The sequence below is a fragment of the Oryx dammah genome, unplaced genomic scaffold (assembly GCF_014754425.2).
Source record: "Oryx dammah isolate SB20612 unplaced genomic scaffold, SCBI_Odam_1.1 HiC_scaffold_11229, whole genome shotgun sequence".
Lineage (NCBI taxonomy): Eukaryota > Metazoa > Chordata > Mammalia > Artiodactyla > Bovidae > Oryx > Oryx dammah.
The window spans coordinates 5273839-5299221 of NW_024080622.1; the positions used below are offsets into that span (position 1 = coordinate 5273839).

General features: G+C 43.4%; 1 protein-coding gene across 2 annotated transcripts; it reads left to right on the plus strand.

Annotated features, from left to right (window-relative positions):
* The first annotated feature begins 1866 nt into the window (after nt 1-1866).
* Nucleotides 1867-8171, plus strand: LOC120861172 (dol-P-Glc:Glc(2)Man(9)GlcNAc(2)-PP-Dol alpha-1,2-glucosyltransferase). Of its 2 annotated transcripts, none has more exons than XM_040236825.1 (3): nt 1867-2228; nt 3502-3699; nt 5362-8171. In XM_040236825.1, exons 1-3 carry the CDS (start codon nt 2046-2048, stop codon nt 6415-6417), a joined length of 1437 nt encoding a protein of 478 aa, XP_040092759.1. In that variant the 5' UTR covers nt 1867-2045; the 3' UTR covers nt 6418-8171. The 2 variants fall into 2 exon arrangements, with proteins under 2 accessions (XP_040092759.1, XP_040092760.1); XM_040236826.1 differs by having other exon boundaries at nt 1914-2202.
* Nucleotides 8172-25383: the final 17212 nt, after the last annotated feature.

Here is a 25383-nt window from a genome sequence, read left to right on the forward strand (position 1 = left end):
GGCTGGAATAGCTGATGGCTGTAACATCTTGTTTATTGATATGGCAGAAAATACTCCATTTCACACTTCTAAAAACTTTCATAATGAAGCAGAATCTTTGGACACTTTTTTTGGGGGGGGAGGGTGCGGAGGACAACTTTCCTTTCCAGCAACAATCCTGTCTGTCTCTCTCTCTCGTATTGATTTTGGAACTGCGAGCAGCCAGACCTGAGTTCAGTACCAAGAGTAGAGGAAAAAACTATTTTTGTGCCCTTATAATATGTATATGGTGATTGAGAATGTCATGGGTTCTGGAGTCAGTTACTGTAGATCACATCAACTTCTTGAAGACTAGATCACCTGAACATGATATCAAGCAGATTAAGTACAGCATGGACTAAATAATAAAACGGGAGAGAATAGGGAATACAATACTAAGTATCATATCAAAGTAGGATCCTGACATGATTTTATTTCAGTGGTTTATACATATTTTTATTCCACCACATATTCGCCTCATACCCATCTTATTAATAAGGAAATGGCAGAGACTGAATAGAGAGGAAGTCAGTTTAATTTGAGAAAGTTGCTTAAATAGGAGAGTGTGAATTAGCTTTGCTCCAGAGAAAAAGTTGAACTGAAAACCCTGAGGTTTGCAACTTTAAACAAATCCTAACTCATTTCTCATGTATTCCCACCACAACAACAGTAATTGAGGTTATCCAAGAGGTAATTTTTCTACAAAACATTGTGAGCTATGTCAGGCAAAAACATAATTTAGCTCCTGCTGCTAAGTCACTTCAGTCGTGTCCAACTCTGTGCGACCCCATAGACGGCAGCCCACCAGACTCCACCGTCCATGGGATTCTCCAGGCAAGAGTACTGGAGTGGGTTGCCATTTCCTTCTCCAATGCATGAAAGTGAAAAGTGAAAGTGAAGTCGCTCAGTCGTGTCCGACCCTCAGCGACCCCATGGGCTTCAGCCTTCCAGGCTCCTCCATCCATGGGGTTTTCCAGGCAAGAGTACTGGAGTGGGGTGCCATTGCCGTCTTCAAATACTTTCACCTCCAGCCTCCAACCGCAATACTGGAATTGTGTAAAGTCATCTGAATCTATAACAGTCTTCAAAGTTAAGTGCCTAACATGTGAAAGTCATTCTAGGGACTACAAATATACATGGTACATAGTATATCACCCATTAAGATGCGCGTGCTTGTTATTTGGTAAGAAAACATTACGCTTCTACAGAGATGCTAATCATCAAACTTTCAGGCACAGAGACGCTTTCCTTTCAACTAAAACGCCCTAATTTCTAAAACACTGTTTCCCCAACTCCCATAGCGTACTACAATTTGCCTGAATGCACTGTGAATGCTGATATAAACTAATCCTGGTTCAGAGTATTCACATTTTGAAAAATTACTTAGTACTAAATTCGCTGAATAGTGAAGGATCTCTTTGGACCTTCAAGTTTTAAATGTGAACGTCTCCATTTTTCCTTTCACAACCAAAGCTCCTCCTCCCATCCTCCAAAGTTGACGAAATCAAATGCCTTGGACCTGAACGTTTTAGTAATTCAGATCACTGAAGAGAAAACAAAAATAACCAGGGCGGGGGAAATGCACAAATTTTTAGTTTGGGGATTGCAAACATGGAGAAATGCCACCTCCTGGTGGTAAGAGGTAGAAACAGCAGGAAAAAGGCCGACAAAGATCTTCAGGAAAAGCAACTACTTTCATTTCAAAGCATCAAACTGCTCAAGTCAGCGGCCCTCAGATCGCCGAGGTCGGCCTCTTCCGGTTGCTCTGACCACTCAGTGCGCCCTGTGCAACGTGATTGACAGAGTAAGAGCCCTGTCCGTTACCTAAATTCGTCACTCAGGAAATAGTAAACCCGACCCTTCCGGAAGCTCTGCGTCCGCGCTCTCCCGGCATCCTTTTTCTTCCGGCTGTGCTCAGATCCCTCCGGCGAGTCCCGCTTTGCGCGCCCATTTCGATCCCGAGTGTCAAACTCGGCTTTGCGGACTTGAGACTTCTGCACAGATTTTCCGGGCCTAGGTTCTTGGCTATGGGGGCAGGAATGGCTCAGCTGGAGGGTTACTACTTCTCAGCTGCCCTGAGCTGTACTTTTTTAGTGTCCTGCCTCCTTTTCTCTGCTTTCAGCCGGGCCCTGCGAGAGCCCTACATGGACGAGATCTTCCACCTGCCGCAGGCGCAGCGCTACTGTGAGGGCCATTTCTCTCTCTCGCAGGTGGGGTCCCCAACCTGTCTGCACGCTCACACTGGCTAGAAAGGGAAGATCTGGCCCCAGCGCTAATTTCCTCCGTCTTTATCCTTAGCTCCCTTAACTCCAAACAGGAAAGGAACTGGGTAATTTTTTGTTTCTCTGAGATCTGTAAAATATTTGCTAAATGAGTGCATAAATGGCAGATTTGTCTCCTAGCAAGAAATCCTCTGGGAGATTAACTAATGGCGAGCTAAGTTATTGCCCCTCTTTTTGGCAACTAATGAAAGCTATCCTAGTTTTTCTTTGCCAGTTCCAGAATTAGAGGCGTTGGCTTGTTCCTAGGAAATAAAAAAATTTCACATTCGGTCACCTGTCAACCATCTCACTGTGTATTTTGAGAGTGGGATACGTGGGGGCTGGGGTATCTTCAGCCACTAAGAAGTGACAAGATATGTTAGTTCCACCCTTGTTGTTTTTAACAACCTTCTGTAAACTGGATAAACTGTCAATCAGTGAAGTGTTTGAATATGTATTTGGAAATGGCAACCCAGGCTAGTATTTTTGCCTGGGAAGAAATCCCATGGGCAGAGTAGCCTGCCAGGCTACTTACTGTCTGTGGGGAAACAAGTAGTCAGACAGGACTTAGTGCCTAAACAACAGCAGCAGCATATGCAGATATGGATATAAAAATCCTTTGGGGGAAGGCATTGTAGAGTATGGTTAAATATGGTTTATAATTATAGAAAAACCTGGTTTTAAAACTCGGTGCTAATGTTCAGTATTCATGTGGCTTGGAAATTTTCTGAGTTTCTGATTACTCATCTGAAAATTATGGTACACAGTATCTATTATAGGGCTTGTTACAGGATTAAATACAGAGTATTGGCTCAGTATATTGTAGTTGTCATTATGGACCCTGTGCTTTAATCTCATTATTTTTCTCTTCGTACCCATCAGAGTTCCAGCAGGTATTTCCAGGCTTTTTAAAACTGTAGCGTTTACAATTTAATCACCAAAAGACAGGCCCTCCAAAGAGTATGTCTTGGAAACTGAGTTTAAGTTGTTGACTGCTGGTTGCTGATACTTTAACAGTCAGAAAGCAAATACCAAAGACAATAAGGAAGACTTCTTCAGAGGAAGTGTCTGATTTGCCCTGATGTTAAAAGGACTCATTTGACTGTCATAGGATAACTTCCCAGAGATGCCTGATTGTTGGTAAAGATGACATTTCTGTGTCAGTCTTATCAATATAATCTGTTTCTTGCTTTTGCTTGGTTGTTGACCTTTTGTTTTTAAGTGGGACCCCATGATTACTACATTACCTGGCTTATACCTGCTGTCAGTTGGAGTGGTCAAACCTGCCAGTTGGATCTTTGGATGGTCAGAACATGTCGTCTGCTCCATTGGAATGCTCCGATTTGTTAACCTTCTCTTCAGTGTTGGCAACTTCTATTTACTATACTTGCTTCTCCGCAAAGTGCAACCCAGACACAAGGTTTGTTTCCAGAATAATTTAAGTTTATGTACAGGAAGGTCCACAATTATGGTGAATTTATTTTATGAAATTTTGTGGAAAATGTTTTTAACAATATTTGTATATATTTTGTAAAGTTAAAGCAAGTCTTCTACCCCCATTTTAAAAGATGTTTGTGTTTAAATATTTGAAAAATAATTTATTTATAAAATATATAAATTTCCATGAATTAAGTCAGTTCAGTAAATATTTATTGAGCTTATTCTGTGTGTTAAGCACTGAGACTACAGAGGTAAGTGAAGCAGTCTTTTTCTTATAAAACTTATGTCTTCATTAGGGGGAACAGATGTTACCTGTGCAGTTTGTTATGATTTAAGAATGCAGACCCTGGAGATGAATTATGTGGGTTTGAATTTTATCCACTTACTAATTGTGTTACTTTGGGCAGGTTACCCCTTAGTGACTCCATGTTTTCATTTGTTAAATGGGGAAAATATAGACTCAACCTCACAGGACTATCCTGGAGCATAAAAGAGCTTAATAAATGGGAAGTCCCTAGAATATTGCCAGATGTTAGTAAGGAATCAGTAAATATTAACTATAATAGTTTTAACTTAAATGATTCCAGTAGTATAAATTGTGGGATAACGATAGCTGTAAAACACTACAGAAATACAGAGAAGGAGCAGAAGAGCACTTGTTTCAGCCTGACTGGGAAGGAAAGCTGTTGGTTGCATTGGGTAAGACTTCACATATCAGGAAGATCATACCTGATCTGAATCTTGATGACGGATAGGGCTGTAGAATAGGAATGAATTCTGACAGAAATAACATAAGGAATTGTAGAAAGACATGGAGCAACAAGATACAGGAAATTGCTATTTGTAACTATAAGATTATAAAGTACAGGGATGTGAGGCTACAGAAGTAGGTAGGAGAGAAGTCATGAATATCCTTTTTATGTCATGGAAAGTATTCTAAATTTTACCTAGTAGGTGATGGAAAGCCCTTAATTTTAATCAAAGGAATGGCATGATCTGGCTTGGTGATTTAGATTAACTGGAAGATAGAATTCAAGGAAATAAGAGTACTTTCCAATTCTGAAATAGATTATCAGGCCAAAAGAAGATGTTTAACTTTAGATGAGCCCCACTATTTTCAGGAAGATCCCTGTAATTTCATCACAGAATAGTAAGATCATTGTGTGTGGTGGTATAAATGCTATATACGTATTTAAATTCTCTCTGGTGCAGAGTTTTGAAACTGCACTAGAAATTGGTGATGATGGCCAAGTGAATGCTTACGGAAGGCTCACTGAAATGGAACCACTTGCACTGTGCCCCATTCATCTCCATGTTCTCTATAGAATTGAGTTCATAGTCTTGCCCACAGTAACTCCTTAACTATTTGTTGAATGATTCAGTCTAATAGGCAGTAGAAGCTTTGACACACATATGTATTGTTTTATTGGCTTCCAAATTGCTAGGTGTAACTAAAAAGTATCAAAAGTTCCCTCATAAATATATACTGTATTTTTCCAAAGATTAATATTGAATAATTTTATTTATGTAGAACTCAGGCAGTTTTTGGTTTGTTTGGTTTTTTCCCTTAGTAAATCTCTCCCTTAGCTCTGCAGAAATAGCCTATTGGTTTTATTGTGAACTGTGTTTTCTCTTTTCATAGGCTTCCTCATGTATCCAGAGGATTTTGTCAACATTAACATTAGCAATATTTCCCACACTCTATTTTTTTAACTTCCTTTATTATACAGAAGCAGGATCCATGTTTTTTACTCTTTTTGCCTACTTGATGTGTCTTTACGGAAATCATAAAACTTCAGCCTTGCTTGGATTTTGTGGCTTCATGTTTCGTCAAACAAATATCATCTGGGCTATCTTCTGTGCAGGAAATGTCATTGCACAAAAGTTAACTGAAGCTTGGAAAACTGAGCTACAGAAGAAGAAAGAAGAGAGGCCTGCCCCTATTAAAGGACCATTTTCAGAATTCAGGAAAATTCTTCAGTTTCTTTTGGCTTATTCCACGTCCTTTAAGAACTTGAGTATGCTTTTACTTTTGACTTGGCCATACATTCTTCTCATGTTTCTATTCTGTGCTTTTGTGGCAGTTAATGGTGGAATTGTTATTGGTGACCGGAGTAGTCATGAAGCCTGTCTACACTTTCCTCAGCTGTTCTACTTTTTCTCTTTTACTCTCTTTTTTTCCTTTCCTCACCTGCTGTCTCTTAACAAAATCAGGGCTTTTCTTTGCTTAGTTTGGAAACGGAGAATTCAGTTTTTTGTGATAACTTTAGTCTCTGTATTTTTAGTTTGGAAATTTACTTATGCTCATAAATACCTGCTAGCAGATAATAGACACTATACATTCTATGTGTGGAAAAGAGTTTTTCAAAGATATGAAATTGTGAAATATTTGTTAGTTCCAGTCTATATATTTGCTGGTTGGAGTATTGCTGACTCATTAAAATCAAAGTCGATTTTCTGGAATTTAATGTTTTTCATATGTTTATTTACTGTTACAGTACCTCAGAAGCTGCTAGAATTTCGTTACTTCATTTTACCCTATGTTATTTATAGGCTTAATATACCTCTGCCACCCACATCCAGACTTGTTTGTGAGCTGGGTTGCTATGCAATTGTGAACTTCCTAACCTTTTATATCTTTCTGAACAAGACTTTTCAATGGCCTAATAGTCAAGACATTCAGAGGTTCATGTGGTAATATCAGGGATATCTTGAACTCTAAAAACAGACTTATTATTTAGACTATTTCTATAATGAAAACTAAGAAATTTTGGAATTTCTTTTAGACACTATGGGGACCCTCAGATCACATCAGATTTTTTGTTTTAACTATCTGAAATATGTATTTTAAATATGCATATTTAAATATGTATTTAAAATATGTATTTTAAATACACACACATACATATATATGTATGTGTATATATATATATGTTTATATATATGTATATATATAAACCTGAGGAAGTTAAATGGTAAAGAACTGAAGAAAATTTAAGACTTTCTCCATAAGCTTGCATAAAAATGGGAAAAATAAAATTATTTATAGCTATCATATTTCTTTAACACTGTTTGCCACTCAGAAAGCTTAGAAGCTTTTTATATACAGGTTTAAGAAAACTGAGCATGCTTTATAATACTAAAACTTATTTATTAATTCTCTTCAGAAAAATTAGCAAAGTCTTTTAAAATATTTGCAATTAGGTAATATTGTTGATTGAGAAGTTGTTTAACATTTTAGTAAATATAATTTCAATCCTAAGTAAAATAGACTCAGATAAGTAAATGTAAAATAGAGGCTCTTCTGTGTTTATCTAGGAATCAAGTTGTGGATTTTTGTTTAAAATCTAGAAATGATGGTGTCCTTTCACTGTTCCTAATGTGAAGCATATGATGGCCAAAGATAAATTGTGTTGATGATAATACCTTTTAAATTGGGTTTTCTTTCTGAAATATGTTACTGTATTAGTTTCCTATGGCGGCCATAACAGATTACCACTAATTTGGTGGCTTAAAAAAACTTTCACAGATCTGGAGGCTAGATGCCTAAAATTAACATGTCACCAGTGTTAGCTGCTTTTGGAGGCTCCAAAAGAGAATCCATTCCATGCCTCTCTCGCTTTCTGCAGTCCATGGTATTCCTTGGTTTATAGATGGATTACTCCAGTATCTGCCTCTGTCTTCACATGGCCTTCCTCTCTGTCTTCCTTCTCTTATAATGACAGTTCTTTCTCTTTGGATTTAAAGCCCATCCTAATTCAGGATAATTGCATGTCTAGATCTTTAACTTAATTATGTCTGCAAAGACTCTTTCCATATAAGGTCATATTTACAGGTTTCAAGTTCTGACTTTTTGTGGAGCATTTTTTAACCCATCAAAGTTACTAAAGAAGATTTTTCAATAAACTTCATAAGACTTGTAGGAAATAATTTCTTTGCTAAGATATTTTAAATAACATCTTTTCTGAGAGGTTAAAAACAAGTGACTTGCAAAGTCACATAAAAACTAAACATAGCTGTTGTTTGATCCCATTATCCCCCAAAAGTTAGAATTTAAAGGAAGTTTATAAATTATTTGATCTAGTCTTATTTTGTAGATTAGGTAACAAATGTTTGGGTATGATTTAGGGGGATTAATTGTGGATTCTGTGTCTACTATTTGGAGTACATTCATTTGAGTTGTCATTCCCTTACAGAGAAGTATTATTTGGATATGTTAACTTTGACATGTAAACTTAGAACTGTGAATAGAATTCATTTTTTAATCCAGTTTGACATTTGTAAATTTTTCAACTGTGAACTGTTTTCAGTGTTGGATCATGGTTATCTGGGTTTCAAATAAGGAGTGAATTTGGAAAATACTCTTTATTTGCAAATATAAAATTGTACACAAGTACAAATTATAAGTGTAGCCCTGAGTAATAAATACAAAGTCTTGTGTTGTACACACTCTTTGGGGCCAATTTGTATTCTATTCAGTGCTTACAAAGTAGATTGACTCTAGTTGTAACAGACTGTGAGACAAATATTTTTACTGACACTTCTTTTTTTTCAAATTAGACAAGAAAGCACACTTGAACAAATTATTATTTTATAACGGAGAAATGAAATCAAAATTACCCCGAAAATATGTAATTTAGGGAAAACAAATTTCTTATCTGATGCCATCTGTGCAATGCTTTTAGTTTTTAGGCATATTTCTGAGACAAAAAACTTTTTTCCTCTAATGTAGTCTGGCAATAATGGGGAAATTATTCCACCCCATCAGTTAAGGAAATCATTGTGCTAATTCATTTTTAAGTGGAGAGTCCCCGCTGTTTTAAGAGATCATTTGAAATGCTGTGAATTAAAAGGTACTCTAAAGCATTGCTTTTAGGAACATCCTGAAGTTTTATGTATTTTGAATATTTTTCAAGAGTTACCGAAGAAATACATATATTTGACATTTTTTTAAAAACAACTGAATTATTTATTAGAAAGTAATTCTTAGGGAGATGATATGTGTATAATTATGGCTGAATTGCATTATTATTCGGCAGAAACCAAGAAAACATTGTAAAGCAATTTTCTTCCAATTAAAGAATAAACTTTTAAAAAAGTATTGGTAAGCTACAGAGCCTTTGGGACCTTGCAGTTATTGTTATTAAAGTCTATAAGTGGGATTATTTTAAAGAATATCATAAAAAGATTTGGTTCATAAGTTTTTTTTTTATGCCCAATAATACATCTTTTGAACTTTTTCTACCTTATATGAAACTCTATAGACACAGTGTATTATTTGTATATATCATTAGTAAAGTTCCAATCTCCTGTGTTTCCTCACATATTATTTAAATATTCTTTTAGTGGATACCTAGAAATCTTTTCTAATGCATCTCTGTATTTAAATTATTTGGAAACATTGATACACTTATTCCTGAGTTTAAGCATAGCATGTCATTTCATAAAGAGAAATTATATTAGCTTTCTGGTCTCTTCTTATTAAAGTTATTTCAGGAATGTGCTTAGCCTGTCATCAGTTCAGTTCAGTCGCTCAGTCGTCTCCGACTCTTTGCAACCCCATGAGTTGCTGCACGCCAGGCTTCCTTGTCCATCACCAACTCCTGGAGTTCACCCAAACTCATGTGCATCGAGTCGGTGATGTCATCCAACCATCTCATTCTCTGTCATCCCCTTCTCATCCTGCCCCCAATCCCTCCCAGCATCAGGGTCTTTTCCAATGAGTCAACCCTTCGCATGAGGTGGGCAAAGTATTGGAGTTTCAGCATCAGTCCTTCCAATGAACACCCAGGACTGACCTCCTTTAGAATGGACTGGTTGGATCTCCTTGCAGTCCAAGGGGCTCTCAAGAGTCTTCTCCAACACCACAGTTCAAAAGCATCAATTCTTCGGCGCTCAGCTTTCTTCACAGTCCAACTCTCACATCCATACACGACCACTGGTAAAACCACAGCCTTGACTAGATGGACCTTCACTGGCAAAGTAGTATCTCTGCTTTTCAATATCCTATCTAGGTTGGTCATAATTTTCCTTCCAAGGAAAAAGCGTCTTTTAATTTCATGGCTGCAGTCACCATCTGCAGTGATTTTGGAGCCCAAAAAAATAAAGTCTGACACTGTTTCCCCATCTATTTGCCATTAAGTGATGGGACCAGATGCCATGATCTTAGTTTTCTGAATGTTGAGCTTTAAGCCAACTTTTTCACTGTCCTCTCTTTCATCAAGAGGCTTTTTAGTTCCTCTTTTCTTTCTGCCATAAGGGTGGTGTCATCTGCATATCTGAGGTGGTTGATATTTCTCCTGGCAATCTTGATTCCAGCTTGTGCTAATTCCAGCCCAGTGTTTCTCATGGTGTACTCTGCATATAGATTAAATAAGCAGGGTAACAATATACATCCTTGACATACTCCTTTTCCTATTTGGAACCAGTCTGTTGTTCCATGTCCAGTTCTAACTGTTGCTTCCTGACCTGCATATAGGTTTCTCAAGACGCAGGTCAGGTGGTCTGGTATTCCCATCTCTTTCAGAATCTTCCAATTTATTGTGATCCCCACAGTCAAAGGCTTTGGCATAGTCAATAAAGCAGAAATAGATATTTTTCTGGAACTGTTGCTTTTTCGATGATCCAATGGATGTTGGCAATTTGATCTCTGGTTCCTCTGCCTTTTCTAAAACCAGGTTGAACATCTGGAAGTTCATGGTTCATGTATTGCTGATGCCTGGCTTGGAGAATTTTGAGCATTACTTTACTACTGTGTGAAAGTGAACTCACTCAGTCTGTCCAACTCTTTGTGACCCCATGGACTATAGCCTACCAGGCTCCTCCGTCCATGGGATTTTCCAGGCAAGAATACTGGAGTGGGTTGCCATTTCTTTCTCCAGGAGATCTTCCCAACCCAGAGATTGAACCCACGTCTCCTGCATTGTAGGCAGACACTTTACCATCTGAGCCACCAGGGAAGTGTGTGAGATGAGTGCAATTGTGCGGTAGTTTGAACATTCTTTAGGATTGGAATGAAAACTGACCTTTTCCAGTCCTGTGGCCACTCCTGAGTTTTCCAAATTTGCTGCCATATTGAATGCAGCACTTTCACAGCATCATCTTTAAGGACTTGAAATAGCTCCACTGGAATTCCATCACCTCCACTAACTTTGTTCGTAGTGATGCTTTCTAAGGCCCACTTGACTTCACATTCCAGGGTGTCTGGCTCTAGGTGAGTGATCACACCATCGTGATTATCTGGGTCGTGCAGATCTTTTTCGTACAGTTCTTCTGTGTGTTCTTGCCACCTCTTCTTAATATCTTTTGCTTCTGTTAGGTCCATACCATTTCTGTCCTTTATTGAGCCCATCTTTGCATGAAATGTTCCCTTGGTATCTCTAATTTTCATGAAGAGATCTCTAGTCTTTTCCATTCTATTGTTTTCCTTTATTTCTCTGCATTGATCTCTGAGGAAGGCTTTCTTCTCTCTTCTTGCTATTCTTTGGAACTCTGCATTCAGATGGTTATATCTTTCCTTTTCTCCTTTGCCTTTCGCTTCTCTTCTTTTCACAGTTATTTGTAAGGCCTCCCCAGACAGCCATTTTGCTTTTTTGCATTTTTTTTCCATGGGGATGGTCTTGATCCCTGTCTCCTGTACATTGTCACGAACCTCCATCCGTAGTTCATCAGGTACTCTGTCTATCAGATCTAGTCCCTTAAATCTATCTCTCACTCCCACTGTATAATCATAAGGGATTTGATTTAGGTCATACCTGAATGGTCTAGTGGATTTCCCTACTTTCTTCAATTTCAGTCTGAATTTGGCAACAAGGAGTTCATGATCTGAGCCACAGTCAGCTCCCGATTTTGTTTTTGCTGACTGTATAGCCTGTCATAAAGTACCTTAATAAAAATGACTTAATTAATTTCTAGTAAATAAATAGCTTAATGTAGTATATTTCAGTTTTAATTTAAGCGACATTGGGCTTGACATCTTTTCTTTATAATTGTCTGAAAACCAGGAAAGTAGAAGAAAATAAATGCTCAGTTTTTATTTATACCCTCTAAATATTGAACTGTTATTTTAGGCTCACTTTGCAGTAAAATATTTCTATAAAGAAATAAGTTCAAGTTCATTAGGTTAGAGAACATTTATTATTTTTAAAATTAGAATTTCATTAAGAACACAAAAAGCATCATGCAAATAATACAAAAAAGTTTTTTTTAATGGTAATTTAAGTATGATTTAGGAAGCATGGACTAGAAGAAGCATTTAACATGAGAGTTAGGAATTCTGTATTTGATTGTAGTTTTGGAATCAATAAAGCAGGTTTTTTAGTCTTTGGTCCTCCCTTCAAATGAGAATAGCATTTATCTTAAGTCAATGCCTGGCATCTATGTACCCCCTTATTTCAAAAATAATTCAGTCCCTGCCATATATCCATAAATTTCATGAATATGTCACAAAATAAACATTGTGTGAATGTATGCTGAATGAAATTTTTTAGTATGGAATGAAATGAATACCCTAGAAGTATGATATGTAACCATAAGCTAACTTCAAGAAATAAATCACATAGTTGAAAATGAGACATTCTAACCCTTTTTTCCTAAGTTTCTTAGTTTTAAATGTTTTGTGTTTAATATATTTATTTACTTGAAAATATATGTTGCTTTTATAATAGGATAGTTACTATTTAAAATAAGTAACTATCAACTGTTGAATTATAATAGAATTCTTGATTGTTACAAAACTTTCAAGGGAAGAGACTTCAACCAATTATGAATATTTTATGTTGTTTTACTTAAACTGAATTTACTACTTTAGAGATTACTGTTATTTAGGGTACTGTTTGGGACTTCCCTGGTAGCTCAGCTGGTAAGGAATCTCACCTTCAATGCAGGGGACCCTGGTTGGATTCCTAGGTTGGGAAGTTCCCCTGAAGGAGGGCATGGCAACCCACTCCAATATTCTTGCCTGGAAAATCCCTATGGGCAGAAGAGTCCAACAGAAATCAAATCCTCTCTAGTTGTGTTGTGCCTGGGGGGTCCTCTCTAGTTGTGGCATGGGAAATCCTGTCTAGTTGCAGTATGCAGGGAAGGGGGAGCTCCTCTCTAGTTGCAGTTTGTCAGCTCATCTCCACCTGCCGCCGGCGCGCGCCCCTATCTCTAATAATGGCGGGGGGCTCCTCTCTAGTTGTGATGTGCAGGGGCTTCCTTTCTACATGTGTCCAGGTGGGCTTTTCACTGCACTCCTCTCAAGTTACTTCGGTGGGCTCGTCTCCATTTGCGGCAGTGACTCCTTTCTAGGTGTGATGTGTCCTGGGAGCTCCTTTCTAGTTATGGTGGGCTGATCCTCTCCAGCTCTTACGGGGGAGCTCCTCTGTCTTTGTGGCCGGGGTCTCCTCTCATGTTACAGCAAAGGGCTTAAGTTGCGCCAGAGTTTCGATTCCTCTCGAGTTGCGGCAGGGTTCTTGGGGTTCCTCTCAAGTTGCAGCGGGGGACTAGGGGTTTCTCTCAAGTTATGGAGGGATTCGGGGCTCCTCCTGAGTTGTGGTAGGGCCTCCTTTTGAGTTGTCTTGGGGTGACTCCTCTCTAGCAGCGATGTGCAGGGTGGCTCCTGTCTAGTTACGATGTGCGAGTGGTTACTCTAGCTGCACTATGGGGCTCCTCTCCTGTTGGTGTGGGGATCAACACTTTGTTGTGGTGGGTGAGTTCCTTTCTAGTTGTGGTATGAAGGCTCCTCTCTGAGGGGGCTCTTCTCTAGTTGCAGTGTGTGGGGGGCACCTCTTGAATTGTGAGGGGTTCCTCTCTGGTAGGGATGTGCAGGGGCACTCCTTCCCAGTTGCAATGTGCAGGAAGCTACTCTCTATTTGTGGCAGGGGGCCTTCTCTTTAGTTGTGGTGTGGAGGGCTCCTCTCTAGTTGTGGCAGGGGGCTTCTGTCTAATTGTGATGTGTGGGTGTGCTCCTCTCTAGTAACGATGTTCATGGGGGCTACTCTCTAGTTGCAGCTTGGGTTCTACTCTCGAGTTGTGCTGAGGTTGCTCCTGTGTATTTGTGATGGGAGGCTCCACTCAAGTTGCGACTGAAGACTCCTGTTTGCGGCAGAGGTGATCTTCTCTAGGTGCGACGTGCTGGGGGTTCCTTTCTAGTTGTGGCGGGGTGACATTCTCCAGTTTTGGCACGTGGGCTCCTCTCTCATTGTGGCTGTGGGCTTCTCTGGAATTGCGTCATAGGCCTCCTCTCACGTTGCAGTGTGCGGGCTCCTCTCTAGTTGTTGGCGGGGGCGGGGGCTGTCTCCACTCTAGTTGTTAGGTTGTGGGCGGGGCGGGGGGAGGGCTCCTCTCTAGTTGCGATGTGCAGGCTACTCTCTAGTTGTGGCTGGGGGCCTCCTCTTTAGTTGTGGTGTGGGGGGCTCTTCTCTACTTGCAGCAGGGGGCTTCTGCCTAATTGCGATGTGCAGGTATCCTCCTCTCTAGTGGCAGTGTTGGGGGCTACTCTCCAGTTGTATCTTGGGGTCTACTCTCTATGTGGAGAGGTTGCGCCTCTCTAGTTGTGGGGGGCTCCACTCGAGTTGCAGCAGCGGGCTTGTCTCTATTTGCGGTGAATGGGATCCTCCTTAGGTCCGCTGTCCCGGCAGCTCCTCTCTAGTTGTGCCGGGGGACCCTATCCAGTTCTACACTTGTGCTCCTCTCTCGTTTGGCATGGGGCTTCTCTCAAGTTGCAGTAGAGGGCTCCACACGAGTTGCAGCAGAGGACTCAGGGCTCCTCTTGAGTTGCGGTGGTGCCTCCTCTAGGCGAGGCAGCGTGGCGGGGTCTCAGCGTTGGGGATCCTCTCTACTTTTGGCACGGGGGATCCTCACTAGTTTTCATGGGGTTGCTCCTCTCTCGTTGTGTGGTGGCTCATCTCATGTTATGCCAGGGACCTCATCTGCATTTGCAGCAGAGGGGCTCCTCTCTAGGTGCAATGTCCCAGGGGAATCCTCTCTACTTGTGGTGGGGGGTTCTCTCCAGTTTTGGCGAGGGGCTCCTCTGTCATTGTGGCCACGGTGGCTCCTGTCTAGTTGCGATGTGCAAGTGGCTACTCTAGCTGTGGCATGGGGCTCCTCTCTAGTTGCACTGGGGGTCATTTCTTAGTTGTGGTGGGTGGGCCTCTCTTGTTGGGGAGGGGGGCTTTTCTCTAATTGCAGTGTGTGGGGGGCACCTCTGGATTTGCAGTGGAGTGCTCCTGTCAAATTGTCGTGAGGGGGATCCTCTCTGGTAGCAATGTGCTGGGGTACTCCTCTCCAGTTGTGATGAGCAAGAGGCTACTCTCATGATGTGGCAGTGGGCCTCCTCTTTAGTTGTGGCATGCAGGGTTCCTCTCTAGTTGTGGCAGGGGGCTTCTGTCTAATTGCAATGTGTGGGTGTGCTCCTCTCTAGTAACAGTGTTCAGGGGGGCTACTCTCTAGTTTTAGCTTGGGGCCTACTCTCTAGTTGTGGTAGGGGGCTCCACTTGAATTGTGGCAGGTGGCTCATCCCTATTTACATTGGAGAAGATCCTAAGTGCAATGTTGGGGAGGGAGGTCCTCTCTTATTGGGGCAGGGGGACACTCTCAAGTTTTGGCAGGTGGGTTCCTCTCTAGTTGTGGTGGGAGGCTCCTCTCCAATTTCTGTTCTGGCTTGGGACTCCTCTCAAGTTGCAGCAGGGAGCTCCTCTCAGATTCCATTGGGGGGGGGGCTCCTCTTTAGTTGTGGTGGGAGACTCCTCTTTATTTGCTGTGCAGGGGCTCTTCCCTATGCGCTATGTCCAGGGGGCTCCTCTCTAGTTGTGGTGGGGGACGCTTCTCTAGTTGTGATGTCTGAAGGGACTCCTCTCTCATTGCAATGTGCAGGGGTGCTCCTCTCTAGTTGTGGTGGGGGGTTTCTCTCTAGTTGTAGTGTGGGGGCTTTTTCTAGCTGCTGTGCACTGGTGGGCTACAATCTAGTTGCAGTGTGTGGGTGCCTCTCTAGTTGTGGTGGGGTGCTCTTCTCTAGTTGTGATGTCTTAGGGGACTCCTCTCTCATTGTGATGTGCAGGGGTGTTCCTCTCTAGTTGTGTTGGGGTCTTGTCTGGGTTTGTGGCAGAGGGCTCCTCTCGAGTATGGCAGGGGACTCGGGCCACCTCTCAAGTGGCAATTGTGCCTCCTCTTGGGTTTGTGGTGAGGGTGCCTCTGCTGTGAGGGGTCTTGTCTACTTTTGGTGCTATGGGTTTCTTACTAATTTTATTATGTTGCTCCCCTCTAGTTGTGAGGGGCTTCTCTCGAGTTACTTCAGGGAGCTCATCTCTTTTTGGCAAAGGGCTCCTCTGTAGGTGTGGTGTCCTGGGGTCGGGGGGGGGGGAATCCTCTCTAGTTGTGTCAGGGGGATCCTCTCCAGTTCTGTCGTGGGGACTCCTCTGTCATTGTGGCCAGGGGCTTCTCTTGTGTTGTGGCATGGGGCTCCACTCAAGTTGTGGCGGGAGACTGGGGTTCCTCTTGAATTGTAGCAGGGAACTTGGGGTTTCTCTTGAGTTGCGTTGCAGGACAGGGGGTTCCTCTGGAGTTGCAGTGGGGCCACCTCTCGAGTTGTGTTGGGCCGACCCTTCTCTAGGAGTGATGTGCGGGTGGCTACTCACTAGTTGTGGCATGGGACTCCTCTCTAGGAGTAGTGTGGGGGGTCCTTTCTAGTTGTTGTGTGCTAGTGGGCTCCTCTCTAGTTGCAGTGTGCGGGCTCCTCTCTAGTTGTGGTGGGGTGCTCTTCTCTAGTTGTGGGGTCTGGGGAGACTCCTCTCTCACTGCGATGTGCAGGGGGCCTCATCTCTGTTTGCAGTGGAGGGCCTCCTCTCTAGATGTGATGTAAGGGAAGCTCCTCTCTCATTGTGGCTGGTGGCTTCTCTCGAGTTGCAGGGGAGGGCTTCATTCGTGTTGCAGCAGGGAACAAGGGCCTCCTCTTCAGTGGCAGTTGTGCCTCCTCCTGAGGTTGTTGGGGGTGGGGGGCTCCTCAGTGAGGGGTCTTCTCTACTTTTGGCTCTAGAGGTTCCTCATTAATGTTAGCAGGGTTGATCCTCGCTAGTTGTGTGGGGCTCCTCTCCAGTTACTTCAGGGGGCTCGTCTATATCTGTGGCAGAAGGCCTCCTCTGTAGGTGCGATATCCTGGAGGCTCCTCTCTAGCTATGGTAGGGATTTCCTCCCCAGTTCTGTTGCAAGGCCCCCTCTGTCATTGTTGCCGATGCCTCCTCTTGTGTTGTGATATAGGGCTCCTCTCGAGTTGTGGCAGGAGACTCGGGGTCCCTCTTGAGTTGTGACAAGGGATTCGGGGTTCCTCCAGAGTTGTAGCAGGGGACCGGTGGTTCCTCTCTAGTTGCATTTGACAGTGGTGTTCCTCAATATTTGCTGTGTGGTGAGGGGATCTTCTCCAGATGTGGTGTGCAGGCTCCTCTCTAGTTGCAGTGGTGGGGGGGCGGGGGGGCCTCCTCGAGTTGCGGTGGGGGACACGGCAGTGTATGGATTCCTCTCGAGTTGCAGCGGGGGACTTGGTGTAACTTTCAATTTGAGGCATGGGACCTGCTGTTCCTCTTCAGTTGTAGTCAAGCCTCCCTTGAGTTGTGATAGAAAGACTCCTCTCTAGCAGTGAGGTACATAGTGACTCCTGTCTAGTTGCAATGTGAGTGTGGCTGCTCTCTAGTGGCATGGGGCTCCACTCTAGCTGCGGTGGGGGTCAACTCCATAATTGTGCTGGGCGGGCTCCTCTGTAGTTGTGGTAGGGGGGCTTCACTCTAGTTGTGGTGTGCAGGGGGCACCTCTCAAGTTGTGGACGAGTGCTCTTCTTGAATGTGGTGGGGGACCTCCTCTCTGGCAGTGATGTGCAGAGGTGTTCCTTAATAGTTGTGATGTGCTGGAGGCTACTCTCTAGTCATGGCAGGTGGCCTCCTCTTCATCGGTGGTATGAGGGGCTCCTCTCTAGTGGCAGGGAGCTTCTCTCTAATTGCAGTATGTGGCTGTGCTCCTCTCTTGTGGCCGTGTTCATAGGGGCTACTCGAGTTGCGGTGGGGAGCTGCTGTCTAGTGGCGGGGGGCTCCTCTCTAGTGGCCGAGGGCTCCTCTCAAGTTGAAGGGGGAGGCTACTCTGTAGTTGTGGAGGTGGGCTCCTCTCGAGTTGCAGCAGGGGGCTCCTCCCATGTTCCAGTGCGGGCTCCTCTTGAGTTGTGGAGGGAGATTCCTCTCTAGCTGTATTGTGGGGGCTTCTTTCCAGTTGTAGTGTGCTAGGGGGCTCCTCTCTAGTTGTGGTGGGGTTCTCTTCTCCAGTTGTGATGTCTGAGGGGACTCCTCTCTCACTGAGATGTGCAGGGGGTCTCCTGACTAGTTTTAGTGGGGCCTCATCTCTATTTGCAGTAGAGGGTCTCATCTCTAGGTGCAATGTCCGGGTGGCGGGGGGTGGAGGGCGGGGAGGTACGCCCTCTGTCATTGTAGCCAGTGGCTTCTCTCGAGTTGCAGTGGAGAGCTCCTCTCAAGTTCTGGCAGGGAACTTGGGGCTCCTGTCGAGTTGCGGTGGTGCCTCCTCTTGGGTTGTGGTGGGGGCTCTATGGAGTGGGGTCTTCTCTACTTTCGGTGCTAGGTGTTCCTCGCTAATATTAGTGTGGTTTCTCCTCTCTAGCTGTGAGGTGCTCCTCTTGAGTTACTTCAGGGGGCTCATCTCTACTTGTGACAGAAGGGCTCATTTCTACATGTGATGTCCAGGGTACGCCACTCCAGTTGTGGCAGGGGGATCCTCTCCAGTTTTGGTGGTGGTGCTCCTCTGTTGATGTGGCCAGGAGCTCATCCACTTTTGTGGCCTAGGGCTCCTCTCAAGCTGTGGCACGGGACTAGGGGTTCCTCTTTGAGTTGCAGCAGGGGACTTAGGATTCCTATTGAGTTGTGGTGGTGCCTCCTCTCGAGTTGTGTTGGGGGGACTCCTCTCTAGGAGTGATGAGCAGGGTGGCTCCTATCTAGTTGCAACGTACAGGTGGTTACTCGCTAGTTACGGCTGCAGTGGGGGTCAACTCTGTAGTTGTGATGGATGGGCATCTGTCTAGCTATGGTTTGCAGGCTCCTCTCTCATTGTGGCAGTGGTGACTCCTCTGTAGTTGTGGTAGAGGGGCTCCACTCTAGTTCTGGTGTGCGGGTGGCACCTCTCGAGTTGCAGTGGCATGCTCCTCTTGAGTTGTGGTGGGGGGCCTCCTCTCTGATAGCGATGTGCTCCTTAATAGTTGTGATGTGCTGGAGGCTCCTCTCTAGTTGTGGCAGAGGGTCTCTTCTTTAGCTGTGGCATGGGGGCTCCTCTCTAGTTGTGGGGGGTCCCTCTCTCGCTATGGTGTGGGGGCTCCTTTCTAGTTGTGATATACTGGTGAGCTCCTCTCTAGTTGCGGTGCTCCTCTCTAGCCTCAACTCTGAGGCTCCTCTCTTGGGAGGTTTTTTATTTGTGATGTCTAAGGGGAGTCCTATCATTGCAGTGTGCAGGGAGCTCCTCTCTTGTTGTGGAGGGGCTCATCTGTATTTGCCACAGAGTGGCTTCTCTCTTGGTGCAATGTCCAGAGGCATCTTCTCTCATTGTGGCCAGTGGCTTCTCTCAAGTAGCAGCAGAGTCCTCCTCTTGAATTGTGGCAGAGGACTCAGGGCTCCTCTGGAGTTGCAGTGGTGCCTCCTCTCGGGTTGAGATGGGAGGCCTCTGCAGGGGTGTCCTCTTTGTCGCTAGGGGTTCATCACTAATTTTAGCAGGGTTGCTCCTCTCTAGTTGTGAAGGCCTCCTCTCAAGTTACTTCAGAGGGCTGATCTCTATTTGTGGCAGAGGGGCTCATCTCTAGGTGTGATGTCCAGGGGAATTCCACTCTACTTGTGGCAGGGGGATCCTCTCCAGTTTTGGCAGGGAGGCTCCTCTGTCATTGTGTCCAGGGGCTCCTCTCATGTTGCAGCAGAAGACTCGGCTATTCCTCTCTAGTTGCATTGGGCAGTGGTGGTTCTCAGTCATTGCGGTGGCGGTGGGCAGGGGCTCTTCTACAGATGTGGTGTGTAGGCTCCTCTCTAGTTGTGCCGGGGTCAACTCTCTAGTTGTGGCAGTTGGTCAACACTGTAGTTGTGGCTGGGGGCTCCACTTTAGTTGCATTGTACTAGAGGTTCCTCCCCAATTGGGGGGGGGGGGCGCGGTGCTCCTTCGAGTTGTTGCAGTGGTTACTCTCTAGTTGCAATGGGCAAGGGGCTACTCTCTAGTTGTGGTGGGGTTCAACTCTCTAGTTGTGGTGGGTGGTCAACACTCTAGTTGTGGTGGGGGGCTCCTCTCTAGTTGCATCGGGCAGGGATAGTCCTCAATAATTGCAATGTGTGGTGGGGCTCTTCTCCAGACGTGGTGTGTGGGTTCCCCTCTAGTTGGGGCAGGCTGCACTTCTCTAATTGTGGTCTGGGTGCTCCTGTCTTGTAGGGATGTGTGCTTGGGCTCCCCTCTTGTGGTGGCATAGTGACCCTCGCTAGTTGTGGTGGAGAGTTCCTCTGGAGTTGTGGCAGGTGACTCAGGGCTGCTCTCGAGTTGCAGTGGTGCCTTTCTCAGGTTGTGGTGGGGGTAGGTCCGCGGGGTGGACAGTCCTCTCTACTTTTGGCACTGGGGGCTCCTCACTAGTTTTCACAGGGTTGGTCCTCTCTAGTTTTCAGGGGCTCCTCTTGAGTTACTTCAGTGGGCTCGTCTCTATTTGTGGCAGAGTGACTCCTTTCTAGGTGCAGTGTCCTACAGGCTCCTCTCTGGTTGTGGCAGGGGTATCCTCTCCAACTCTGGCAGGGAAGTTCCTGTCTTTGTGGCTGAGGGATCCTCTCATGTTGCGGCATAGGGCTCCTCTCGGGTTGCGGTGGGCCCTCCTCTCAAGCTGTGTTGGGGCGACTCCTCTCTAGCAGCGATGTGCAGGATGGTTCCTGTCTAGTTGCGATGTGCCGGTGGCACATAGTTGCGGCATGGGGCTCTAGTTTCAGCAGGGGTCACCTCTGTAGTTGTGGTGAGTTGGATTCTCTCTAGTTGCCGTGTGCTGTCTCCTCTCTAGTTGTGGTGGGAGGCTCGTCTTTATGTGCTTCAGAGAGGCTCCTTTCTAGGTGTGAAGTCCGGCAGCTACTCTCTCGTTGTGGCCAGTGGCTTCTCTCAAGTTGCGGTGGAGGGCTCCTCTCCAGTTGTGGCAGGGGACTCGGGGCACCTCTTAAGTTGTGGGGATGCCTCCTCTCAGCTTGGGGTGTGGATGGCTCTGTGAGGGAGGTCTCTCTACTTTTGGTGCTAGGGGTTCCTCACTAATATTAATGGGGTTGCTTCTCTCTAGTTTGTTTTCAATGACATTTATATGATAATAACTTTTAAAGCTTTGAAAATGCAGTTTTGTTAGTCCAACTTCATCCTCTCTATACTCAGAAACCACATATTATAAGTACAAGCTGGGAGGACATTTGTGCAAGTAATTCAGCAGAGCTTGATAATGTGACTGTGTCAGCAGGATGTGATGAACTCCATGGCAGACAAGTGTGTATGAATGACTGGTTGTCTTGGAGATGAGATATTCAAGGCCACATAGGAAGACAGTTAAGACATTAGTCTTGAGGCCTCAGTTAAGGCCTCAGAGGCCTTCCCAACAGTGCAACTCCTAAATGACAGACTCTGAAGATTAAGTAGTCTGTTCCTGGGAACCACACCAAGGTCTCCCCATCAGATGTTTGTTTACATAACAAATCATTGCCTGAGATACTGGACCACCCTGAATCCTTGACATGCTGTTTTTGTGCAATATAGAAACTCACAAGTGTTGTCTTACATGACTGTACAAGCCACCTAAAACATTTTAGCAGGTTCAAGGCCACTTCTGCTTTCACCTGACTCATTCTTTTTAGAGAGAGAAGTCTGTCTTTAAGGTAGGGTTTAAATGGGGCATGAGATCAGAATCTCTTTTTTCATGTTTTTTTTAAATTATTAATTAATTGCCTAATTATTTTAATTGCCTTACAGTGTTCTGTTCATTTCTACTATATAACAAAGTGAATCAGCTGTATGTATCTATCCCCTCTTTTTTTGGATTTCCTTCTCATTTTGGTCACCAAGGGGGACAGAGGGTGGAATGATTTGGGAGATTGGGATTTTCATATATACACTATTGATATTATGAATAAAATAGATAATTAACGAGAACCTACTGTACAGCACAGAATCTTTTAAAATTTTTTCTTTATTTATTCGTTTATGACTGTGCTGGGTCTCCATTGCCGTGTGGGCTTTTTTCTAGTTGTGGTGCAGGGTGGCTTCTCTTGTCGTGGCTCCTGGGCTCTAGAGCACAGGCTCAATAGTTGTGGCACAGGCTGAGTTGCTCTGCAGCATGTGGGATCTTCCCAGACCAAGGCTGAACTCATGCCTCCTGCATTGCCAGATGGATTCTTTACCACCGAGCCACCAGAGAAACCCCCAGAATCTTTTTAGAATACTCTTCTCTCGCCATTAACACACTCTGGCAATCAGATTGATACACTTTTTAAAGAAATTTGAGTTTCTTTTTCTTTGAGTGGGGGAAGTTAATACTGCTTCAAATATTTTCTAAAGTTATGTTTTAAATTTCACATTCATGTATCCAAGGAGGTAGGCAGGACTTTGAAATAGATGACAGTAAGGGTCAATCACACTTAAGTTCATGTTTAATCATAACATGCTTACATTGTGGAAATGTGCATGAATTATTAATTATAGCTCATTAAATTTTTACAAATGGCAACCCACAACACTGTTCTTTCCTGGAGAGTCCCATGAACAGATGAGCCTAGCAGGCTACAGTCCATGGAGTTGCAAAGAGTCAAACACAACTGAGTGACTAAAATTTTCAACTTTTCTCAAGCAAAAAAAAAATCTAGGTATCTTTTGTTCATACTCTTATAAATTGACTATCTTGTTAAGATCTGTTGGAACTGTACCTTGGTCATCATGGTCTGAATTTCTGCGGCTTCTCAAATGCCTCCAGCTATCTCCAGAGCTACTCCCGGTCTCTACTCAAAATTTGCTCCCCCGCCACTTTTAGCAGGAGTGAGCATACATCTTTAAGTTAAAAGGTCCAGAGATCTCAAGCCAGGCTCCTCAAGAAGTTTATAGTGACTTTTTCAGGGGCCATAAACCTAATCCCAGAACACCAACTAAGATGACGACTCATCCAGGAGACTACTTCTCTAGAAGACCCAGGAAGCTAGCTCCCAATAGCAGAGAGAGGTGGTCTTTCGACCTGCTCTCCTGTGTTCTCTCCTTGCGTTCTCACTTTCTTCTTCACTTACTTAAGAATCTAGATTATTAACAGATACTCAAGCCTCTTATCTACAATGTGTATATGTTTCCCATCTTTATTTTTTCTTTCAATACTTTGAGTCACTCCTTTGTGTGTCTTTTGATTAAGGTGCACGTTCAATGTAATGATTGTTTTTACCTGTGTTCCTTTGAATGATAACCAGCTTCCTCTGATGCTGGTTCATTGCAATAAGAAAGGTGATTTTCTGTGTAACTGGAATCAAGCAATAAGTACTTTGTAAATGACAGAAAAATGGGTCAAGTAGCCAGAAAAATAAAACTCCCATCAAAACCTAGACATGAAGATGTCTGCCTGAACAGTAACACTTGGCAACTTTGTAGCCCATGTTTCACAGAAATAGGGCTTGGACACCCTTCAGTTCAGTTCAGTTCAGTTCACTCGCTCAGTTCAGTTCAGTCACTCAGTCATGTCCGACTCTTTGTGACCCTATGAATCACAGCACGCTAGGCCTCCCTGCCCAACACCAACTCCCAGAGTTCACTCAAACTCATGTCCATTGAGTCAGTGATGCCATCCAGCCATCTCATCCTCTGTCATCCCCTTCTCCTCCTGCCCCCAGTCCCTCCCAGCATCAGGGTCTTTTCCAATGAGCTCCTGCTGAATACAGGACTCCAAACCCTGAGACATGTCTTTCTTAGTATTATTCCATGTCACTTTGCTCAGATACGTCATCACCAAAATAGAAATACTGAGAAATGGACTTTGTCCCTTCAGGTGATCCAACAAGTGATCTTTGAGCATAAAGAAATAGCAAATCTGACAGTAATCGATTCTGGAAAACTGCCAGCAGAGTCTTCGCATATATCCATAGCTCACCAAAAAGCATTGAAGATGGAAATCACTTCTGTTTGCAGACAATGGTGTTGTGATCTCCATCCTGGGGTGACATGGATGTCACAGAGGAGGGGCTGAGAGCTTAAACCCACATGGTTTTAGTTTTCCCCGTGATTAGAAACTATACATCCCCAAGATACATTCTTGTCACTGTGTGAAGGCTGAAAAAAATGAGTCAGGGTAAGTCTGGCTCTGGGAAATACGTATTCCTGAATATTAGCTGGAAATTAGCAAAAACACCTGAACTATCAAAACTGTCGAGCAGACTTGGCTCAGAACTTGGTCTTGTATGCACATGAGTATAAAGCTATTGTGTCTCACACACTGCCAGTTCCCAAGGAGTTCCCAATCTCACAAGACGTCTGAGAATCTTGTCACCCAGTCAGACCCTCAGACCCATCACTCCACTCTTACTGTCTGGGCGGTTAAGATTCTGCAAGGGTGTTTTCCTTTCTTATTTCAGCAAATCCAGCAAAGTAAGCTTTGTCTGCTCAGTGGGGTTTGTTGACAGTGTTTTCTAAAGCCTAAAGTTGACAAAAGATATAAACACAAAAATCAATAGTTTATCTGTAGGATAGCAAGGCTTTCCTACAGATAGAATTGGAAACAGTCTTTCCATGATAGAGCAATAATAAAAATGCTTATAAACAATGTCCACAAGAAAGCCACAGGATCTGTATAAATAAAGCAATCAAGTCATTCTGAAAGAAGTAATGGAAAATGTCAACAAAATGGAAAAGTGAGAGAAAAAAGTATCAATCAATTTCTCCCAAATTATCATAGAATTCATATAGTCTTAAAGGACCACAATACTTTACAAAACTTTTACCATGTTAAACAATACCATTCTCAAATTGGTAGCTTTAGATGAAATATGAGTGTAATGTTAAATCCATAATTTATTTTGGCAGGTAAATGATATTAAACTAGATAAGCATTAGTCTTATCTTTATAAAAAGAAATGATTTAATTACATCTTCAAAAGCATTTAAATTCAGCTTAATTCAAGTCATTCTGATTTCTTTATTTTTCTCATTTTAATTTATCTTTTCATTTTAAACATAATGTTGAAGTAATATAATTTTGATTGAACAAATCAAGGTGATGTATTGAAGAGAAAGTAGTATTTACATGGGGGAAAATGAGTTATATTTTGTAAACTTTTATTACCTTCATTTTAGCAAAATCACTGTTTTCAATTATTTATATAAATATCCCTTCCCTTCAACAGAACATGAAAGCTGTACAATGATAGTCAGCAGTCTTGGATATTTTGTCAAATGTCAGTCACAAAGCACTCATAACTTCACACATTTTAAAGTCTTGTCTTGAAGATTCACATATTGATAGTTTATTGGCATTTATAATTTTATCTTTAAAAACGTAAACACATCACACACTCACCTTACTTGCACTGTTGCTCATGACTGGTATGAGGGGCGGCAGGAGGGTTCCTGAATTCATCTGAAAAGCTGGCAGGGCAGTGAGGAAGCACAGGAGCTGGAGTGGTGATGG